The following is a 20,206-nucleotide window of genomic DNA, read 5'->3' on the forward strand; positions in this document are numbered from 1 at the left end:
TCACCAGCACTCCCTGGGGGCCCGCGCGTGCCAGCGCCAGTGCCAAGGGCAGAGGGTGAGATGAACGAGAGCCCTGGGGAACGGAAACGACTCCAGGAAAGGACGAGCAGACCTGCGGCAGGACACACAGCACCTGTTGGAAGAGGGGTGCCGAACCTCAGGGGCCACAGGAGTAAAGGACAGGAGGTGAGAGAGGGACACGTGGCATATCTGGGAACAGGGTTCCAAGCAGAGGCATCAGCACACACATGGTCCCCAGGGCCAGAGAATGCCTGGGGTTTCTGAGGGCCTGAAAGAGGGCCAGTGTGGCTGAGGAGGAGCAAGGAGGGCCTGGGGGGAAGGGTCTTTAGGGCACTGCAAGGACTCAGAGCTAAACTTCCTTTAGAGAAATCCTTGAACGTACAGATAAGCAACAAGTCGAAAATTAAAATTAGTCAAAGACCCAGACACAGTATTTCTTTCTAGGTTTCCTGCCTTGGGTGTGCAGGGGCTGAATGACTTAATGTGAGCCCGTCCCACCGTAATAGCAATATTAAAATGACCTTTGAATGACTTTCAAAGCATCAACACCTTTGGTTTGTTTTAGGCAAAATGGAACCAATTTCCACGGCCCCCAAAGCATGGCGGTCCCACGTGCCGTGCCCACTGTGTCTGAGGGACCTGGCCCAGGGGGTGGAACAAACCCAGCATTTCTGGCACGAACCTTTCTTTAACCTGGGAGATGCAAATACGGTCAGTTCTAGACCTGGACTCTGGGTGCCAGCGAAGCTGTTCTGGGATCGTTACCCTCCTGTGAGGACAGTCGCCAGGCACCGTGCATTGATCCAATCTGAGATTCTTCAAGGTGAGTGAGGACTCCCAGATATCTGGCCTTCTGCATGTATTTGGACTCCTTTTTTTTTTTTTTTAATATATATTTATTTGGCTGTGTCGGGTCTCATGGGCTCTCTAGTTGTGGCATGTAGACTTAGCTGCCACACAGCACTTGGGATCTTAATTCCCTCACCAGGGATCAAACCCGCATCCCCTGCATTGCAAGACAGATTCTTAACCACTGGACAACCAGGGAAGCCCTCGTTGGGCTTTTTAGCTTATGAGACTCACAGCAGCTTCTTCAGATTTTTATTGTCTTCACTCAAGGATATATTTCTCAGCTCATTTGATGATTCGCTACTAGGTTTAGTGTAGTCATCTTGAGGATTAGCAATGTGGACGTTTTGCAAAGCACGGAAGGTAGCACTTCTAGAAAAACCTTCTTTTTTCCCATTATATGTACCTTTTAGGAAAGTTATGACCCACCTAGATAGCATATTCAAAAGCAGAGACACTACTTTGCCATCAAAGGTTTGTCTAGTCAAGGCTATGGTTTTTCCTGTGGTCATGTATGGATGTGAGAGTTGGACTGTGAAGAAGGCTGAGCACCAAAGAATTGATGCTTTTGAACTGTGGTGTTGGAGAAGACTCTTGAGAGTCCCTTGGACTGCAAGGAGATCCAACCAGTCCATTCTGAAGGAGATCAGCCCTGGGTGTTCTTTGGAAGGAATGATGCTAAAGCTGAAACTCCAGTACTTTGGCCACCTCATGCGAAGAGTTGACTCATTGGAAAAGACTCTGATGCTGGGAGGGATTGGGGACAAGAGGAGAAGGGGACGACAGAGGATGAGATGGCTGGATGGCATCACTGACTCGATGGACGTGAGCCTGAGTGAACTCCGGGAGTTGGTGATAGACAGGGAGGCCTGGCGTGCTGCGATTCATGGGGTCGCAAAGAGTCGGACACGACTGAGCGAGTGATCTGATGTGATCTGATCTGAGGAACATATTCTGTGAACCACCAACCAGCTCTATCTTTAAAGGAACTTCTCTATGCTGAAAAGAAAAGGCCACAACGAGAAACAGGAAAAGGATGAAATAAGAGGGCTCACCAGTAAATGCAAACATGCAGTAGAAGTAGGACACCATCCACGCACACAAACAAGAGGTCAAAACCAGTAATCACGAGAGGAGGAGAGGACGCATGCGAGACATTCGGAATGCACTGGAAAGAAGAGATCAGCAGCTGAAAACACTCATGCACGTATATGTAGACTGCTGTATCGAAATCTCATGGTCACCACAAACCAAAAGTCTATTATCATAGGTATACACACACAAAAGAGAAAGCAGTTCAAGTGCATCACGAAAGTCATCAAATCATAAGGGAACAAAAGAGGAAAGGAAGAAAAAAAGACGTCCCAGCCCACCTCCAAAAAAACGACAAAGAATACACTCAGTGGGGTTGCACAGCTTTGCTTGTAAAGACATCTGGCATATATGGTTTGGGATGCGGTTTGGGAACAGGAAGGGGCAGCACGTGGGGCAGGTGGCAGAGTGGGGAGCCCCAGGGCTGGGGAAGACCAGGGAGGTTGGACAGAGATTCCACCAGCAGCCACCTGTCCAGCCTCCCATCCAGAGGGGCTGCTCTACCCTGTGGCGGTGGTGGAGGAGGCTTCATGCATCATCTCAGGCCACTGATATCCTCATTTTGGTTCCACAGGTGCTTCCTGGAACGTCCCTCAAACTGGTTCTTATTCATGTTCTAAAGACAAGAGAGTGTCCATGATCAGCTGAGGACCCCAGACTGGGGCATCTCCCAGGTGACCGAAGCATGGCACTCCTGCCCTGGGGAGGAGCCCAGGCGTGGGTGGGGTGGAGGAGGGGCGGGTCCCATTAGGTCAAGTGCTATGGAACGTGAGATTTTTGCACTTTGAGCCCAAGAACCTGCTAAGGAGCCCTCCCTGGCATGTCCATCAGGAAGACGCCAGGAAGTGGCCAAGCTTCCTAGTCCTCAGCTGCTCTTCCCCGCACGTCCCCTCTGCAGAGTCCAGTGTGCACGGTGCACTCAGCTCCCCACCCCAGGCTCAGAGCCTCCTTACTTGGGGAAGTGGGGAGGATGGGGGGGTGAGAACCACACAAGACACCTTTGCCTACAAGTGCGTCCTGTAGGAACATCCCCCACCCACACATCTAGGTCTCCTGGAAGAAGCAGGAAGCCCCCATGCCATCCCCTAGGGGGTCCTAGGGGTGGTGTGGACTCCGTGGCCTGTCTGCGTTGGGGCATCTGCGTTCTGGGACTAGTACTGCATTTGCTGGCTGGGGTCCTCTTGGGCAGGTGTTCTGGCTCTCTGGGACCCCAAATCTCCCCACTCTCTCACTGGTCTCGGTGGGTACGAGACCATGGGGCAGAGTGTCTATGCCGGGTCTGGGATGACCCTACCCCTCCCCAGCCCACAGACCAGGCTCAGCGGCCAATACCTTCTGGAGCTTGAAGTTCAGGGAGCCACACCTTCGGCACTAGGCCAGTGTGGAGATCAGCAGGCTGAGGAGGACGACGAGGCAAGGATGGGGAAGATTACCAGCATCTCGCTCAGTGTGTTCAGGATTATGATCGGAACGGGGTGTGCTCCTCTGCTGACCTGCGATAAATGGGTGGGCAGGCCCTCCCTCCTTTGTTCACCTGTGCAGGAGCCCCCACCACCTTGGGGGCACCCTGGAGGGGGACATCGCCTGTGATTGGGAAGCCCATGGGTGGGAGAATGGCAGGGGGGATGGGTGCATGGGATGGGCAGGGCTCCAGGCACAGAGGGTGAGGGTGTCTGCGGAGGGAAGACCCGAGGGGGCTTTCTGGGGACTCCCTTCCTGTAGCCCAGGATGAAGATAGAAACACCTACCTGTGGGAGGTGTGAGAGGCAGGTAATGCGGGTCTGCCAAAGAGAAACAGGGCAGGTTGGTGGGGGCCTGACCAGGGCCTGCCCTGACACAGCCCCTCCACCCCAGGTGTCAGATGAGCCCTGGATACAGGAGATCATGAAGGCCTCACTGGGTTTCCCGCACAGGGCCCGGCTAGGCTGAGGGGTGCCTCTCAGCCCCTCCCACTGTTCCTTGTTCGGGGCAAAGCTGGATCCCTGCTTCCTGTCCCCAGCGCTCAGAGTGACTCTGACTGCGTATGAACAGTCAAAGAGGGAGAGGGAGCGACAGTGACTTGGGGAGTTTGCAGCACAGCAAGGGGTGGGGGTGGGGGGATAGGCGGTGTTTAGGGAGGGAGGTGCCAGCTCCCTGAGCACAGGGGGACAGTGAGCAGGCACATGTGCCAGGCTGCCCAGAGAAGCTCAGAGAGGGCACAGCCTCGGCATGGGTGGGGCAGGGTGGAAGTCCTCTTCAGGCCTCATCTCCGTGGCTCTGGCCACCTCAGGTGGGCAGGAGTCACTCCTCCCTAGTTGCTCCGCACTCCTGCCCACCAAAAGAGAAGCTCTTGGGGTCAATAACCCCCACCCCGCCCTGCTCACCTACGACGGTCAGTGTGGTGATTTCGGTATTTATCTGGCGTCCCTTCAGACTCCACTTGTACTGCCCTGCCTGGGTGTCCTGGGCTTTATCAGTTATTAGGTACGCCTCGCTCTGCCAAACCCAGAGACCCCATCCATCCTTGCAGAAGTCTCCTGGGGGCTTTACATTGCAGATGAGCTTCCAGGGTGCCGTGGGGTTCACTTTCAGGGAGATGTTGATGTGGGAGAAGGCATTGGAGATGCGGCAGCTCATCGTGGCTGGCTTGCCCCTCGGCACAGAAACCACACCCCTGGTGCAGTTGGGGTTGTCCCAGGCTGTGCGGGGAAAGTCACACGTGTGGGTCATGGCTGGACCTCAGGACATCCAGTGGCTGCCCTTCCTGGGGTCACTGGCACTACCTGGAGCCTGGGCCCCTCCTGGCCTGATCTAGGTCTCTCCTCCCACACCCATCTTGCCCCTGATGCATTCCCCGCCCCTTCCCCCCTCCCTTCCTTCCCCTGCAGGCAGATTTGGGACCATGGGACTTACTTCCACTCTGAGCACTCCTGAAGGCCGCCAACAAGAGGACCCAGAACATCCTGGGAGTGAGGAGAGTGGATGCTGACGTCAGCATGGCCAGCAGGACGTGGATGAGTTTTAAGGGGTCCCTCGCTCTCCTTACTGGTTTCTGGAACACTCCCTGAAGGACGGAAAGCTGATGAGTCAGAGTTCCCTTAGGCTCCTTGGGAAGCCAGTGAGAGGGGCTGCACCCTGTCCAGGGTGGGTGAGGGTCCCCAAGCTCCTCCCTGACCCAACTGTGTCATGACCCTTCTCGACACCTTTATAATGTCTGCAGTGGGACCACTGTCAGACAGATGAGAAACACAGATAAGACAGGAAACAAGTCCCTGGGACACAAGTCCCTTTATATTGCTGGGGTTATCTTGAATTTTATATAAAACATGCAAAACTCCCTGAGCCATGTGTCCTGTAGAGACGGTCATGACACACAGAATCTCGTGTGGCCACTTGAACCTGACACCAGCCTAGGACCACCTTGGATGCTCCCAGCCCCTCTTCCACTCTTGCATTCTGAGGATTGGCATTTGGGGACATTTGATCCACTCTCCAGATTTGCTTTTATCAACAACAAGAGTCTTCCTGTGGAACTCGTGAGTTACAGTCTGGAAAGCTGAACTTTCACATCCTCTGAAACAAATGCTCATCTCGGGCTTTGGTATCCAGTAAAACTGACATTTGGGCTTCCCAGACGGCACAGTGGTAAAGAATCTGCCTGCCGATGCAGGAGACACAAGAGATGAGGGTTCAATCCTGGGTCAGGGAAATCCTCTGAAGTAGGAAATGGCAACCAACTCCAGTAGCCTTTCCTGGCAAATTCCATGGACAGACTCAGACACGACTGAGTGACTAACACTTTCACTTTTCATAATGACATGTAGCTACCATTAGGTACTACACAGAGGATGAGATGGTTAGATAGTATCATCAACTCCATGGACATGAATTTGAGCAAACGCAGTAGATAGTGGAGGACAGAGGAGCCTGGCGGGTTACAATCCATGGAGTTACAAAGAATGGGATGTGACTTAGCGACTGAACAACAACAAAAAGTAGCTTCACTGCTGGAAAATCCTCTGTGTTCCATCCATTCATCCATCCTTCCTCCCAACTCCTGACAACCATCGATCTTTTTACTGTGTCCAGAGTTTTGCCTTTTCCAGAATACCATGGACTTGGTACCCTTTGGTTTTGAATTCAGTGTCTGATTTTCCTTTTCCACTTTGCTGGGTACTGGGCAGAAGGGCCAGGAGCAAAGGAAAGTGTGGATGTAATCGCTTCCAGGAGCTGAGGCCTTTTGGTGACCAGCCCTCGTCCTGACTCCAGGAGACTCTGGGTCAAACAAGGAGAATGACATGGCGAGGGACAGTCTCAGCCCCCAGACCCCTGTGACCGGTGCTGCTGTCTCTGGCTTCCCTTGATTTTCTAAACTTGCTTCTATTCCTAATTTACCATCAGAAGGACAGTCTTCTTTTCTCACATAAGTACAACATTTGTAGTTGAGGAAGAAAGATGTCACCTGAGAGACATGTGTTCTGTGCACACACATGTATGTGATTTTACATATGTGGAATCAGGTTAGACAGCCCACTACTGTCTCTCTCTTCTCGCCCTCTGTACTGTATGTACAAGGGTGAATGCTGCTCTTTAGTCACTAAGCCGTGTCTGACTCTTTGCAACCCCATGTACTGGAGCCCACCAGGCTCTGCTGTCCATGGGATTTCCCTTGCAAGACTATTGGAGTGGGTTGCCATTTTCTTCTCTAGGGGATCTTCCCGACTCAGGGATCAAACTCACCTCTCCTCGTTGGCAGGCACTTTCTTTACCACTGATCCATCAGGGAAGGGTGAAAGGTGGCCGCAAAACACATGTCTATCCAGAATCTGTGAAGGTGATCTTACTTGGAAATAGAGACTGTGCAGCCATAAATAAAGAGGAAGTTGTAGTAGAGCAGTGTGGCCCCCAAAGCAACGTGTCTGGCTTTCTTGTAAAAAGAGAGAAATTTGTCAGAAACAGACAAGGGAGAGGCCCGGAGCTGACAGAGGCACAGACTGAAGGGATGTGGCCACAAGCCAAGGGACACCAGAGCCGCCAGAAGCTGGAAGAAACAAGGAAGGATATTTCCTTGCAGCTGTGCTAACACTCACAGACTTTCTACCACCACTTGGACTCCTTCTGAGGGAGTATGGCCTGTGCACAGGTGACTGCTGGCCATCTTCTCTCATGTTATCCAAGGTTGCTGAAAGTGCGGGCTCCCAGATGGGCACCCGTGGGGACTCCCTGCTGCTCTTTCTGCTGCCCCCAAATCTCCAGTCTTCCCTGAGCCTTCCCCTGGCCATGGCGGGGCTCTGCCCTCACACACGAACCTCTCAGTCCAACTTCATGAGCTCACTGAGATTCTCACCAGGAAGGGCTCTGGAGGGTTCCAGAATCTGGACAAGGAGGCCAGGGTCCCTTCCCACCAGTCTCTGCCCCTAAACTCCAACCACCTTGGGCCTGGCTCCTCATTGTCAGATGATACAGCCTAGGAGCTGGGAAGAACTCCAGGTTGGGGTAGATCCTTGAAACCATAGACCAGTCTCAACTAAACCAAATCTGTACATCGGAGACACAGACTTTTCCACCTTATAGAGTGCGGAAGGACTGTCTGCAAAGAGCTGGACTGGGGATGGATGAGCTGGACTGGGAAGGAGCTTCTGGTCTGAGGGTCGAGGAGTTGGACTGGGATGGAGGGGCTGGTCTGAGGATGGACAAACTGGAATGGGGATGGTGGGAGCTGGTCTGGGCTGGAGGAGCTAGACTGGGGATGGGAGGAGCTCCCCGTGTCCTCAGGCACCTTGGCCGGCCTTATCAGTCTGGGGTTCCACTGCTGTCTTATTTTTAAATATAGGTATATTTTGTGCAATATTTGCCACATATTTACATTTCAGAGTGATTCGTTATCTGAAATTCATATGGGTTTTTAAGTTTGGCATTTCCATTCCTCTGCCTGAGTCCCTCCTCTTGTCTCTGATGCTGCAAAGGACAGGAAAAAGGGAGAGAGAGAGGCCAGGGCACAACAGAGGAAGAGCGGGGTGAGAAGGCAGAGGGTCGGGGGTGCTACAGGAAGACTGCATGATGGGGCAAGAGCTGGAGGGGTCCTGAGGATTCTGGAGTTGGGAAAGTGAGGCAACAATTCATCATTCTCTGAGATCACTGTCACAGCTGCTGGTATCTCCATGTATTAAGCTGGGGCACACAGCTGGGGTTTGTGCTGTCACTGGGGACATGATCACATTTGGGAGTCAGTGGAACACCTTGGAAGGTGCATGCCGTTGCCAGCACTTTGTCCTGCCACAGGACCTTGGGGAAACTGAGGCAGCAGGTATGTGGCTCGAGGCTTATGAGCTGACCAGGGGCACAGGGGTTCTCGGTCAGCAGGGATCTCCATTCCTGCAGCACCTAGGAGAAGCTGGACCAGGTTTTCCACACAAAGGCTCAGTGGTAACGTGTATGTACCTGGATATTTACATGGAAGGGTGAGCTCCCTGCTGTCCAGGTAGGCCTTTCACCAACAGTGTGGAGGGAGGTGACCAACCACCTTCAGAAGACAGCTGAAACGGAGCCCCAACCCTGGCTCAGAGAGAAGGGATGCCCCAGTCTGGGGAGCCTTTGCTGTGTCCCGTCCCTGCTGCTATGGCTAGAAGGAAGGGTCCCTGGTGCTGCTGCTGCTAAGTCCCTTTAGTCGTGTCCGACTCTGTGTGACCCCAAAGACTGCAGCCCACCAGGCTCCCCCGTCCCTGGGATTTTCCAGGCAAGAACACTGGAGTGGGTTGCCATTACCTTCTCCAATGCATGAAAGTGAAAAGTGAAAGTGAAGTCGCTCAGTCATCTACGACTCTGTGAGGCCCCATGAACTGCAGCCCACCAGCCTCCTCTGTCCATGGGATTTTCCAGGCAAGATTACTGGGCTGGGTTGTCATTGCCTTCTCTGGAGGGATCCCTACCGGGCAGTAATAAGTTCCTCCAGGCCTGGGGGCTGAGTCTGTAAACCATTGCTGCTCTCATGGGCCATCAGTACCTGCCAGCCCATCAGCTGGGCCACTTCTCACTCTCTTTCACAAGGCACTTCCTCTGAGAATCCTCCCCCTCCTTGCACCTGCTGGTTGCACCCTCCGCGGGCGGGTGGGGGCCTGTAGCTCCCCACCGCCTTTACTGTTTAGTCCCAGGGAATGAGGGCCTCCTAGGGGCTCTGGCTCCCCAGGCACTGGGAGTGGAAATTGGCTTTCAAATTGCAGATCATTCACCAGTAGTGGGAGGTGAATTGAATTTAGATTGCTGCTGCAGCTTAACCAAAAATGAAAGGAGAGCATAGAACGAGTCAGTGGAGTGCCCCTCTCCAGGTTTCCTCTGTTTTAATGAGTGTTTATGAGAGAATGGGCTGAGTGTGCATGTGTGCCCCTTGTCAGTGCACACAAGTGTGTATGTACATGAAAGTGAGTGTGTGTGCACAAGTATGAGAGTTGCAGTGTTGGCCTGGACATGAAAGTGTTTCACGCCAGATGTGGTCGGGACAGCAGGTGTCCCGGTGTTCCCAGGTTTGGTCCGGGACGCAGGTTTTGTGCGTATGTGTGGACGTCCGGGAACTCGAGATGCCAACTCTCTGCCCCTCCTGACAAGGGCAGAGTCAGCCTGGAGCGGCCCCTCAGAGACACAGTTGTCCACCAGGTCAGGAAGCCTTTGTCTTTATCCCTCCTTCAGTGGAGATGCAGAGCGCAGGGCCTGAGAGCACAGCGCCCCATCTCCATCAACCCAGCCCCTATTTGAGTGCGATCCTACACCAGGAGCCCCAGCCACCACCCCTCCAGCTCTCACCTGCAACCTGGTAACCGGCTCCTCCACGCGTGTAGCTGCAGCCTGTCTGTGTGCAGATCTGAGCTGCTGCATTCAACCCAAATGATGATTCCAGGGCGGAGCCAGGAAAGGAGGAGGCGGGAAGGATTCAGAATCCATGCACTTCAGGTCTCATACCCAGGTCCTGTATTCAGGAAGGAAACCTCAAGTTATGGGAAGTCACTCGAGTTTCCCATAAAAGCAGAGACATTACTTTGCCAAGAAAGGTCTGACTAGTCAACGCTATGGTTTTCCCAGTAGTCATGTATGGATGTGAGAGTTGGACTATAAAGCAAGCTGAGTGCAGAAGAATTGGTACTTTTGAACTGTGGTGTTGGAGAAGACTCTTGAAAGTCCCTTGGACGTCAAGGAGATCCAACTGGTCCATCCTAAAGATCATTCCTGGGTGTTCATTGGAGGGACTGATGTTGAAGCTGAAACTCCAATACTTTGCCCCGGAAGTCCCTGGACCAGCAGGCCCGGGAGGGACATGCAGTAACAAAAACATACATAAAAGTTAGAGCCCTTCAAAAAGGCTTCCCTTCATCCCACTGAGCCTCAGAGTGGCCCACATGCCCCGGCTTCTAGCTCTGTCTTGCCCCAGTCACCCTGCGTGACCACCAGAGAAGGTGGTGGAGGAACCTTCACAAACAGAGTGCTCTCTCCTTTCAACTTTCTGCCTCCATTCCCAGAATTACCCGAGAATCAGGATGCTCTTCTGGGAAGACTCTAACCCCAGACCAAAGAGAGGGCAGTCCAGGGCCCGAGATGATGCTCCTTCTGATCCCCGGAGACACCCTCCCTCCACAGGAGTTTCTGAGAGGCATCTCAGAAAGAGCACTGCGAACAGAGGGAGACTCCTCAGCTGTTCCTGGGGGAGGCAGGAGCTGGGAAAGACCTTCTTCAGGGGCTGCTTGAAATGGTCATCAAGGGGGAGGGTCCCTGGGGTCTGTCGTGTGGCAGAGAGGGGCCCTGGTCCTGGAAGTGCCGCTGAGCCTGGAGGAGCCAGTGCTCCTGGGACCACCTGAGGGTCTGCGGGGAAGCAGAGGATCTGGTTGGGGCGCTCCTGTGACCGCAGCTGCATCAGTTACAGGTTCATTACACAGCTCCTGTGTGTGGACGTGTCTGGTGTGGACTGAGGGGCTGTGGTGAGGCTGTGCACGCCTGACAGTACTGTTGGGGCATCAGCAGAATCAGGCAGCCTAAACCCTCAACTGTGCAGACAGCATCGTCCCAATTTCCCTTTGAATGCACACCTGCCTGCATGCTAACTCAATGGCGTCTGACTCTTTGGGACCCACTAACGTGCAGCCCGCCAGGCTCCTCTGTCCATGGGATTTCCCAGGCAAGAATTCTGAAGTGAGCTGCGATGCGATCCTCCAGGAGATCGTCCCGATCTGGGGATCGAGCCTGCATGTGCTTATAGCTCCTGAATTGGCAGGCAGGTTCTTTACCACTGCTGCCACCTGGGAAGCCCCTTCCTTTGAATCCATAGAAACATATACTTCCAGAAGAGCTAGACGAACATAAAATATCATCAGGAAGTAAGTCTGAGTCTGGGAACTAAAGGTTTTTACAGTTTCTTCAACTTTTTTTCCTCCAGAATTTCTACAACAGTCCTGTGCTCAAGTAATCAGAGAATACTGTGTTCTTTAAGAATAAACAGCAATTTTGGGGGGGTTAGAGAGAGCAGAGTTGATGGGAGGAGAAGGGACAGTAGAATGATGCCTCCTTGGCTATCTCGGGCTTCCCCAAGGCCCCGGGGTGGTGGGTGGAAGGGCTGGGGCCAGGCTGAAATGCCCACAGGCTCTAAGTGCAAAACCCTGGGTCCTTTGAAGGCCATCATCTCCCCCTTCTGACCCATCCCTGGCCTTTCCCAGGGGAGGGCTGTGGGACCCTGGTACCACCATGCTGCCTTTCCTGGGTGGTAGGTCACCCCAAGACCATCTGGAGAAGAGGGGGAGTTACCAGGGGCTCCTAGATGGTCACCAAGGCCGAGGGGCCATCCCTGAGTGACTCAGCTAAGGGCTACAGCCTGTTGGGCTTGACCCTGCACACAAAAGAGGAGCACAGAGTGTCTTGCTCACTGTCCTGTTCTGCAAAGGTTGATCTGCTGCAGCCGAGGACTCACCGTGTACTTCTGTGCTCAGACAGGAATTAGAGACGTTAACGGACTCTGTGTATCTGGACAAGCAGCCCCTCAGATGATTAGATGTGTGACTCAGGAAGAATTTCACTGACCCCAGCTGCTTGCGTTTTCCACAAAAAGAAAAGCACCCTCACCCTTATCCTGTGATATATCTGTTCTCTGTGGCAAGCAGTAGAGTCACCTTCACCCAGAAGTATCCTTGACCATCTGTACGTGCCAAGTCATTTCAGTCGTGTCCGACTCTGCGACCCTATGGCCTGTAGCTATTGGATTCTCCAGGCAAGAATACTGGGGTGGGTTGCCACGCCCTCCTCAGGGGATCTTGAGATCGAACCCAGGTGTCTTACGGTTCCTGCACTGGTAGGCGGGTTCTTTACCACTAGAGCACCAGGAAAGCCCACCTGTACTCCTGGCCAGAAGCCCCACGACCTGGCCTCCTCCATCTCTTGGGACGGATTCTCTAACTCCATCATAGCTCTCTCACTGTGTGGTTTTCTTTTAGTCAACTGCATCCCCCCAAAACACTCCCCCAAAGCCACCCTGTTCAGAGGCTCACTCAGCCTTGAGTAGGTGTCAGAAGGTTCAAGGGTCTTCCCGCCCTCCTGGCCTGAGAAGATTGGCCCTCAGTGCCAGGACACTCCAGGAGCACAGATGCCCCTCCTGTTCTCCCCCTCCTCACCCCAACCCTGGGGCAGTGCTTACTTCCTCTGCATCCTCATTTGAACTCTGACCTCTTTTCCTGGTAGAGGCTTCCAGGCCCAGGGCTAGAATATACAGGCCAGAGGCCACCAGGTCTGAGAGTGACTGAGGGTCAAAGTTTAAAACAGGGTGTTTTCCCACAAGGGGCCCCAAGGAGGGCTGTGAGCAGGAGGCTGAGGGCAGGTGCCCAGGGGACAGGTCCAGAAGCCTGGGCGTCAGCTGGTCAGCACACACCTGAAGGTTCAGGTCCCCACCTTCCGGAATGTGCCAGAGTCAGCCTGAGTGGGAGGTCCACAGGCTGAGAGCAGAGCCCAGCCGGCTGTTCAGGCTTCATGGGAACCCCAGGGGACTGTCCACACTGAGGCTGGGCCCCCTGGGGTGGGGGTGAGGGAGGGAGAGAGCGTGCAGTTCGCTTCTTCGAGGGGTCAGTAAACAAGGGTGTTTTGTTCTGACGAGGTCCCTGCTCTCCCATGGTGTGAAGGTCAGCCATTCTGAGCACAGTTGGTTCTCCGTGAATGTTGCTCAACAGCCATGGGTGTCCCTGGGGTTGAGGATCACCTGTTTACAGAGCCGGGTCCCCAGCCCCTCCCCACTTTGGAGGTGGCTGCTGCTCTTTTATTTGCTGAGTTGAGTCCAACTGTTTTACGATGTCATGGACGGTAGACCATCAGGCTCCTCCGTCCCTGAGATTTCCCAGGCAGAATCCTGGAGTATGTTGCCATTCCCTTCTCCAGGGGTCTTCTCCACCCAGGGACCAAACTTGCCTCTCCTGCTGGGTAGACAGATTCTTTATCTCTGAGTCACCTGGGAAGCTTTTGGAGGCAGACTACTAAATTAAGGAGATGAGTATGGTTTTCGAAGAGCACTGAGTCCCACCTGCTTCATAAAATATGCACACTAGTCACAAAACCCGGTTTGTTGCCATTTGGCACTAAATCTCGGGACTTGACTGGTGGCATGTGAATGGAGGCCCCACACTCCTTCACTCCATCGTTTTCACGCATGGAGTATCGGCCACCCTGCTGCCATTTTGCTGTTGGATTTTCACTGGCTCAGCTGATAAAGGGTTCAAAAAAGCATTCAGAGGCTAAAAGAATGTGGAGATTGTTTGCTACTAAAGGAGCAGATGGGATTCCCTGGTGGCTCAGATGGTAAAGAATCTGCCTGCAATGTAGGAGACTCAGTTTCCATCCCTGGGTTGGGAAGAACCCCTGGAAGAGGGAATGGCAACCCACTCCAGTATTCTTGTTGGAGAACTCCGTGGGCAGTAAAGCCTGGCAGGCTACAGTCCATGGGGTCACTAAGAGTTGTACATGACTGAGCAACTCACACACACAGAGGAACACGTGGACCTGGAACCAATGACGTGGCCTTGGGGCTGGAATACTCATCACTCGTGCACGTCTCTGGCTTGCACTCTGCTGGGGGGAGGGTAGGTGGGTGGGGAAGGCATTTGTCGGGAGGGGGAGGTCATCCTGTCTCAGGAGCCAGACTAGGGACTAGGCAGGGGCCTTGACAGAATGACCAGCCCAGGGAGCAGCCCAGCCTCCTGCCTCCTTGTCCCCGTGAGGGCTATCCTGCTGAAAAGCTGAGATGTCTGGGAGGCAGGCAAGATCTTAGTTTTTTGTATGTCGTGTTTTTAGCCAGCTTTTTCATTCTCTTTTTCAGTTTCATCAAGAAGCTCTTTAGTTCCTGTTCGCTTTCTGCCATAAGGGTGATATCATCTGCATATCTGAGATTATTGATATTTCTCCCGGCAATCTTGATTTCGGCTTGTTCTTCAACCAGCCCAGCATTTTGCTCTATGTACTCTGCGTATAAGTTAAATAAGCAGGGTGACAATATATAGCCTTGACGTACTCCTTTCCCAATTTGGAACCAGTCCATTGTTTCATGTCTGGCTCTAACTGGACAGGCCTCCTAGGCAGCTGCTCTCGGGGGTGGTCAGGGGGAGGCGGAATACCATTCTGAACTGGGCCCCAAGTTGGCAGGTGTGAGTCAGCATGCCTGGGGGCCCTGGTCTGAGGGTCTGCTCAGGGTGAGGGAGACTCATATGTGGGTGATCCCCCAGGCACATATACACCTGACCAGGTCTCCTCTCAGCTGCCTGTGCCCTCTGTTGGAAGAGGGGCCTCCTGGTGATGGTCTGCGGTGGGGGATCCGTGGAAACAGGGGCCTCCAGCCCTACCCTGTGTTCCTGCCTGGAGAATCCCAGGGACCGGGGAGCCTGGAGGGCTGCCGTCTATGGGGTCGCACAGAGTCGGACACAACTGAAGCGACTTAGCAGCAGCAGCAGCAGCTGCCCTACCCTGGGAGCCTGTGCAGGGGGCCTGTGGCACACGGTCATTCAGGGGTCCAGGCAGCCAGAGGCCCCTCCAGCTGGTGACACTGTCGTCATCAGAATCACACTTGGGCCTGAAGGAGTCTTTTGGGCCTAGAAAAGAAAACAGGAGTCTCAAAGGCCCTTGCTGAATCATTTAACTTCAGAGAAAACAAACAGAACTTTAGGTCTCGCCCTGATGCTCCAGGCCGGTTGCATCTATCTGGGACTTATCACCCCCTGTCCAGAAACCTTCCACCCCCTACACCTGCCCAGAAGACTTATCACCCCCTGCCCAACTACAAATGCCATCTCAACTAAAGAACACCCAAAACATCCCGCCTGATTAACGTTTCCCTTATCGCTTCCACAAACCTCCCTATAAATATGGAGCCTCCCTGGTCCCTCTGGCTCTCAGCCTGGTCCTTAGGCCGACTGTCGCCCCTCCTTGCCTGAATGAAGGTAACCTACTTCTGTTGAGCTCGTCTTTCCTCTTTCTGCCTCGGCCTGAACTATACCTTACGTTCTTGGTGCCGAAACCTGGAAGGGGCGAGGCACTCGTCTCACTCCCTCTCACTCTCCCTCATTCTCATGTTTTCCCTTTTCCAGGAATCTGGGAGCTCGAACATCCTCCGAGCTCACTTTTCTGCCAGGGCTCAAGTTCCCCTCCGGGACACTAGTGCCTTCGTGAGTGGTGCAAGCCTTGGCCTAAGGCTTTATTGGTGCTTTGCGTACCCCCAGGCCTCGACTCTACCCCCTTTCCCTCTCTCTCTCTTTCTGACGACCTCCAGAATAGGGAACTCCTGCCATTCGACTGCTCTACATGCAACACTCCACTCAAGCTGGCCCCTAGATTAAGGTAAGATCCGGACGGTTCAGGAGGTGCCCTAGAACTCAGTCCTCTTCAGGTCCCGGGGACCCCCAGCCCAGGGGCAGTCTGTAGGTGACGGTGGGGGATGCTCCACCTCAACACAGAGCTCTCTTCTCATAACTCCTATTGCGACTACGGGTGAGGACTCGAGCTCTCAATAGGAGCCTCTGCTTGCCTTTCAATTATGGGGTCTGGCCAATCCGTCCCAAAAGATTCCCCTCTGACCTGCGTTCTCAAAAATCTCAAACCACTGTCACTCACTGAACTCAAAGCTAACCATTTAAAACAACTCTGTACACAGATGTGGCCTCAATACCAATTAGACAATCAAGACCACTGGCCTGTAGTCGGCACATTTGACTTCAACATTCTTCAAAATCTCATCAACTTCCTTAAACAGAATGGCAAGTGGTCGGAGGTCCCATATGCCCAAGCCTTTTGGGCCCTTTGGAGCAGGCCCTCCCTATGCAAGGCCCGCTCCACCCACGAGATCCTTCTATGCACCTTGCCTCCCAAGCAAATGGGCTCTTCCTCAATTAACCGCAGACTGAGACCTTCCGCGCCCGCCCCAGGAGTTCGACCTACGGAGAGACCCTCTCTACCCGCCACCCGCCAACCCTCTCCTTCCCCTTCATCCAACTCTCCTACTGGCCCAGAAACCTCTCTGACTCCCCCTCAACCCCACTACTCCATCTCCCCGACACCCCCTCCCCACTTCCTTCCCCCACTGCCACACGGTCATGTACCCAACACGATCCCCTGAGAGAGGTGGCAGGACCAGAGGGCCCCACCCGAGTCCACGTACCATTTTCATGGTCAGATATGAGCCAGATAGAAGAAAAGTTAGGATCATTTTCTGAAAATCCTACCAGATCCAGCAAAGAATTCCTGAGACTCTCACAGGCCTATAACCTCACATGGAGTGATGTCTATTATATCCTAAATGCCACTCTCACCCCTGATGAAAAAGACCATATCTGGCAAGCTGCAAAAGTCCATGCTGATCATTTACATAACCAAGATCGGGAGAGCCCAGGTGCTGATGAGGCGGTGCCTCCGTTAGATCCCCACTGGACTTACCAGCCTGGTGACCCAGGTATCAGGAGAATCATATGATTACCTGCATTCTAGAAGGGATGCAGGAAAATACTCATATCCATGTCAGTTATGATAAAGTCAGGGAAATCACCCAAGGGGAAGACGAAAATCCAGCTTTATTCTCGGCCCGCCTCACAGAGGCAGTCCAGAAGTATACCAACCTAGATATCACCACCCCTGCTGGCTTACTCTACCTTCACATTCAATTCATCGGCCAGTCCGCCCCTGACATCAGACGCAAGCTTCGACAACTAGAAAAGGGCCCTGAGACCCCCCAAAGAGACTTTCTAGAAGTAGGCTTCAAGGTGTTAATAGAGAGGAGGAGGCTAAGAGAGAAAAGGAACGTGAGAGAAAAGCTAAATATGCCCTTTTGGCGGCAGCAATTAAGGGAAGAGATCAACCTGGCCCACGTCATCCCAGAACGAGATTTAAGACCTCCCATCCCGGGACCCTGCTTCCGATGCAACGAGTTCAGGACACTGGGCAAAGGCATGCCCACACCCGCGGCCCCCCCAAAAGCATGCGCAACCTGTGGCCAATGGGGACACTGGAAGATGGACTGTCCCCAGGGACGCCCTGGCGACTCTGGGGAAATCCCCACTTCTCCCCAGAACCCCAGCCCAACCCTACGAGAGTTGTTCCAATGATGGGGCCCAGGTTCCAGCCCCCCGGCCCGTGTCTCAAACATGAGCTCGGAACTTAGGGTAGATGGGGTACTGGCTGGAAAAAAGACCTCTTTTATAGTAGACACTGGAGCCACTTTCTCTCTCTTAACTTCCTATTCTGGCCCAACTCAAGACTCAGAACTCACAGTCAAGGGGGTCTCTGGAGTTCCCCTAAGGCCAAAAATCAGCCCTTTATTACTCTGTCAATTTGGAAAATCGACCCTTATACACTCATTCCTCATAATGCTTCAGTGCCCGATGGCACGCCTAGGGGGAGGTTTGTTATCCAAATTGGGAGTCTTTATGACCATACCCCTCTCGATACAGTCTCTATATTCTGCATGCAGATGGCACCTGGACGGTCCCTATCCCTCACCCTGACCTTCCCTTGGATCTACCCACCTCAGACCCCCAAGTCTGGGACACTGATCACCCATCCATAGCCAAACATCATCTCCCAGTCCACATTACCCTAAAAGACCCCTTGACTATAATCACCCAACAACAGTACTCTCTCACCCCGGAGGCCCACAAGGGACTTAAGCCTATCGTAGACCGTCTTCTTCAAGCCTCTATCCTAATTCCTACCCATTCACCACACAACACCCTACTCTGGCAGTAAGGAAGGGACCAGGATCAGGTCCAGGATCCTGAACCAGGATCTGTGAAAGTCATTGAGGCCATCACATCGACATTCCCAGTAGTCCCTAACCCTTATACCCTTCTGTCCGCCATACCCCTGACTGCAACCCACTTCACGATATTAGATCTCAAAGACGCCTTTTTCACCATCCTGCTCCACCCCCTTTCCCAACCCCTTTTCACCTTCACCTGGCAAGATCCCGAGACTCACGTTTCCCAACAACTAACATGGACAGTTCTCCCCCAGGGGTTCAGAGACAGTCCCCACTTTTTTGGACAGGATTTACAAAAGGACCTACAGACACTCGACCTAGCCCTGAGTCATCTCCTGCAATACGTAGATGACCTCCTCCTTTGTAGCCCAACCCAAAAACTCTGCCTCCAACATACTGCCAAACTCCTTGGGGCCCTGGGATCCTGGGGTTATCGGGTATCCCAATCTAAGGCCCAAATAGCCCAGACAAATGTCACCTACCTGGGGCTCTCCATATCCCATCAACAAAGAACGATTCCCCCAGATAGAATCCAGGCCTTGATTAACTGTCCACTTCCAAAAACAAAAAGGGAGCTTCTGTCTACCCTCGGCCTCCTCAACTTTTTCCGTATCTGGATCCCTAACTTCTCCCTCCTTGCAAAGCCTCTCTGTGAGGCAACTAAAGGATGTCCGGATGAGCCCCTTTTTAACCCCTCCTCACTGGCCAATCCTCTTTGCCAGCTCACCCAGAGCCTCCTCCGAGTGCCAACTCTCCACCTGCCAGATCACACCAGACCATTCTTTCTCTTTGCACACTCCAACCAAGGACAGGCCCTGTGACTTCTGTGTCAGCGGGCTGGAGACACCTGGGCTCCCATAGCCTATCTATCAAAACAGCTGACATGGTGACCAAGGGCTGGCCTCCCTGTATACAGGCCATAGCTGCTATTGCAGCCCTCGTACCCAAAGCAAATAAACCCTCTAGGCATGCCCCTTTAACAGTCTGTTCTCCACACACCTTCGGAGACTTACTATCACATCGGGCTTTCCTCTCCCTTCCCCCTTCCAGGGTACAGGTCCTACATACTTTTCTCCTCGACCCTCAGCTCTCATTCTCCCCCTGCTCTCCCCTTAACCCCGCAGCTTATTACCCACGTCCTCTACAACAGACTCCCTCCTACATAGCTGCAGCCTAACAGTAGATCTTACCCAAAACCCCTTCCAACATTTAACAGATCAGCCCATCCTAGACCCAGACACCCAACACTGGTTCATTGATGGCAGCTCTCAAAAATCCCACCCTTTGCAGCAGAATACGCCATCATCCAGGGGACCTTTGTCACAATCACGGAACCCAGACAACTGAAGCTTCACCTCTGCCACCTCACACCACCTCCCAACAGGCAGAACTGATAGCTCTCACCAGAGCTTTGAGTGTGTGTGTGTGAAGTCGCTCAGTCCTGTCCGACTCTTTGCGACCCCGTGGACTGTAGCCCGCCAGGCTCCTCTGTCCATGGGATTCTCCAAGCAAGAATACTGGAGTGGGTTGCCATTTCCTTCTCTAGGGGATCTTCCCAACCCAGGGATCAAACCTGGGTCTCCTGCTTTGCAGGCAGACGCTTTATCCTCTGAGCCACCAGGAAAGCCTTTAACTGGGAAGCCACCAGAGCTTTAACTCTGGCTAAAAATCTAAGGGTTAACATCCACACAGACTCCAAATATGCCTATAACATACTTCACTCAAACATCCTAATATGGAGGGAAAGAGGTTTCCTAACCCAAAAGGGACCCCCATTATTAATTCAGACCTGATCCACAAACTCCTAGAGGCAGCACTCTTACCAAACAAAGCCGCCATCCTCCACTGTAGGGGCATCAAAAGGGAAGTGTCGTATCAGCTATAACAATGCTGCAGACCAGAAGGAAAGGAGACAGCCCTGTCCCATCCTTCCTCCAGTCCCCTGTCATCCTAGCTCTGATCCACCCGACCCCTCCCTCCACCACAGAAATCCTCTCTTATCTACACTCACTT

General features: G+C 53.2%; 1 protein-coding gene across 4 annotated transcripts in view; it reads right to left on the reverse strand.

Moving 5' to 3' along the window:
* Positions 1-2,273: 2,273 nt before the first annotated feature.
* The window catches only part of LOC113877632 (secreted and transmembrane protein 1A-like), a 62,303-nt gene continuing 44,370 nt past the window's right edge, over positions 2,274-20,206 (reverse strand). For 3 of the 4 annotated variants that reach the window (XM_027517917.1, XM_027517916.1, XM_027517919.1), the window contains 6 exons: positions 9,739-9,901; positions 4,855-5,005; positions 4,326-4,640; positions 3,711-3,743; positions 3,295-3,455; positions 2,274-2,578 (listed from right to left, as the gene is read on the reverse strand). In XM_027517917.1, coding sequence (XP_027373718.1) covers positions 3,334-3,455; positions 3,711-3,743; positions 4,326-4,640; positions 4,855-5,005; positions 9,739-9,810 — 693 coding nt within the window. In that variant the 5' untranslated portion in view covers positions 9,811-9,901 and the 3' untranslated portion in view covers positions 2,274-2,578; positions 3,295-3,333. Of the gene's footprint in view, positions 2,579-3,294; positions 3,456-3,710; positions 3,744-4,325; positions 4,641-4,854; positions 5,006-9,738; positions 9,902-14,912; positions 15,039-20,206 lie in introns of all 4 variants that reach the window. The other variant, XM_027517918.1, reaches the window with a different exon arrangement.

The sequence above is a fragment of the Bos indicus x Bos taurus genome, chromosome 19, assembly GCF_003369695.1.
Source record: "Bos indicus x Bos taurus breed Angus x Brahman F1 hybrid chromosome 19, Bos_hybrid_MaternalHap_v2.0, whole genome shotgun sequence".
Taxonomy (NCBI): domain Eukaryota; kingdom Metazoa; phylum Chordata; class Mammalia; order Artiodactyla; family Bovidae; genus Bos; species Bos indicus x Bos taurus.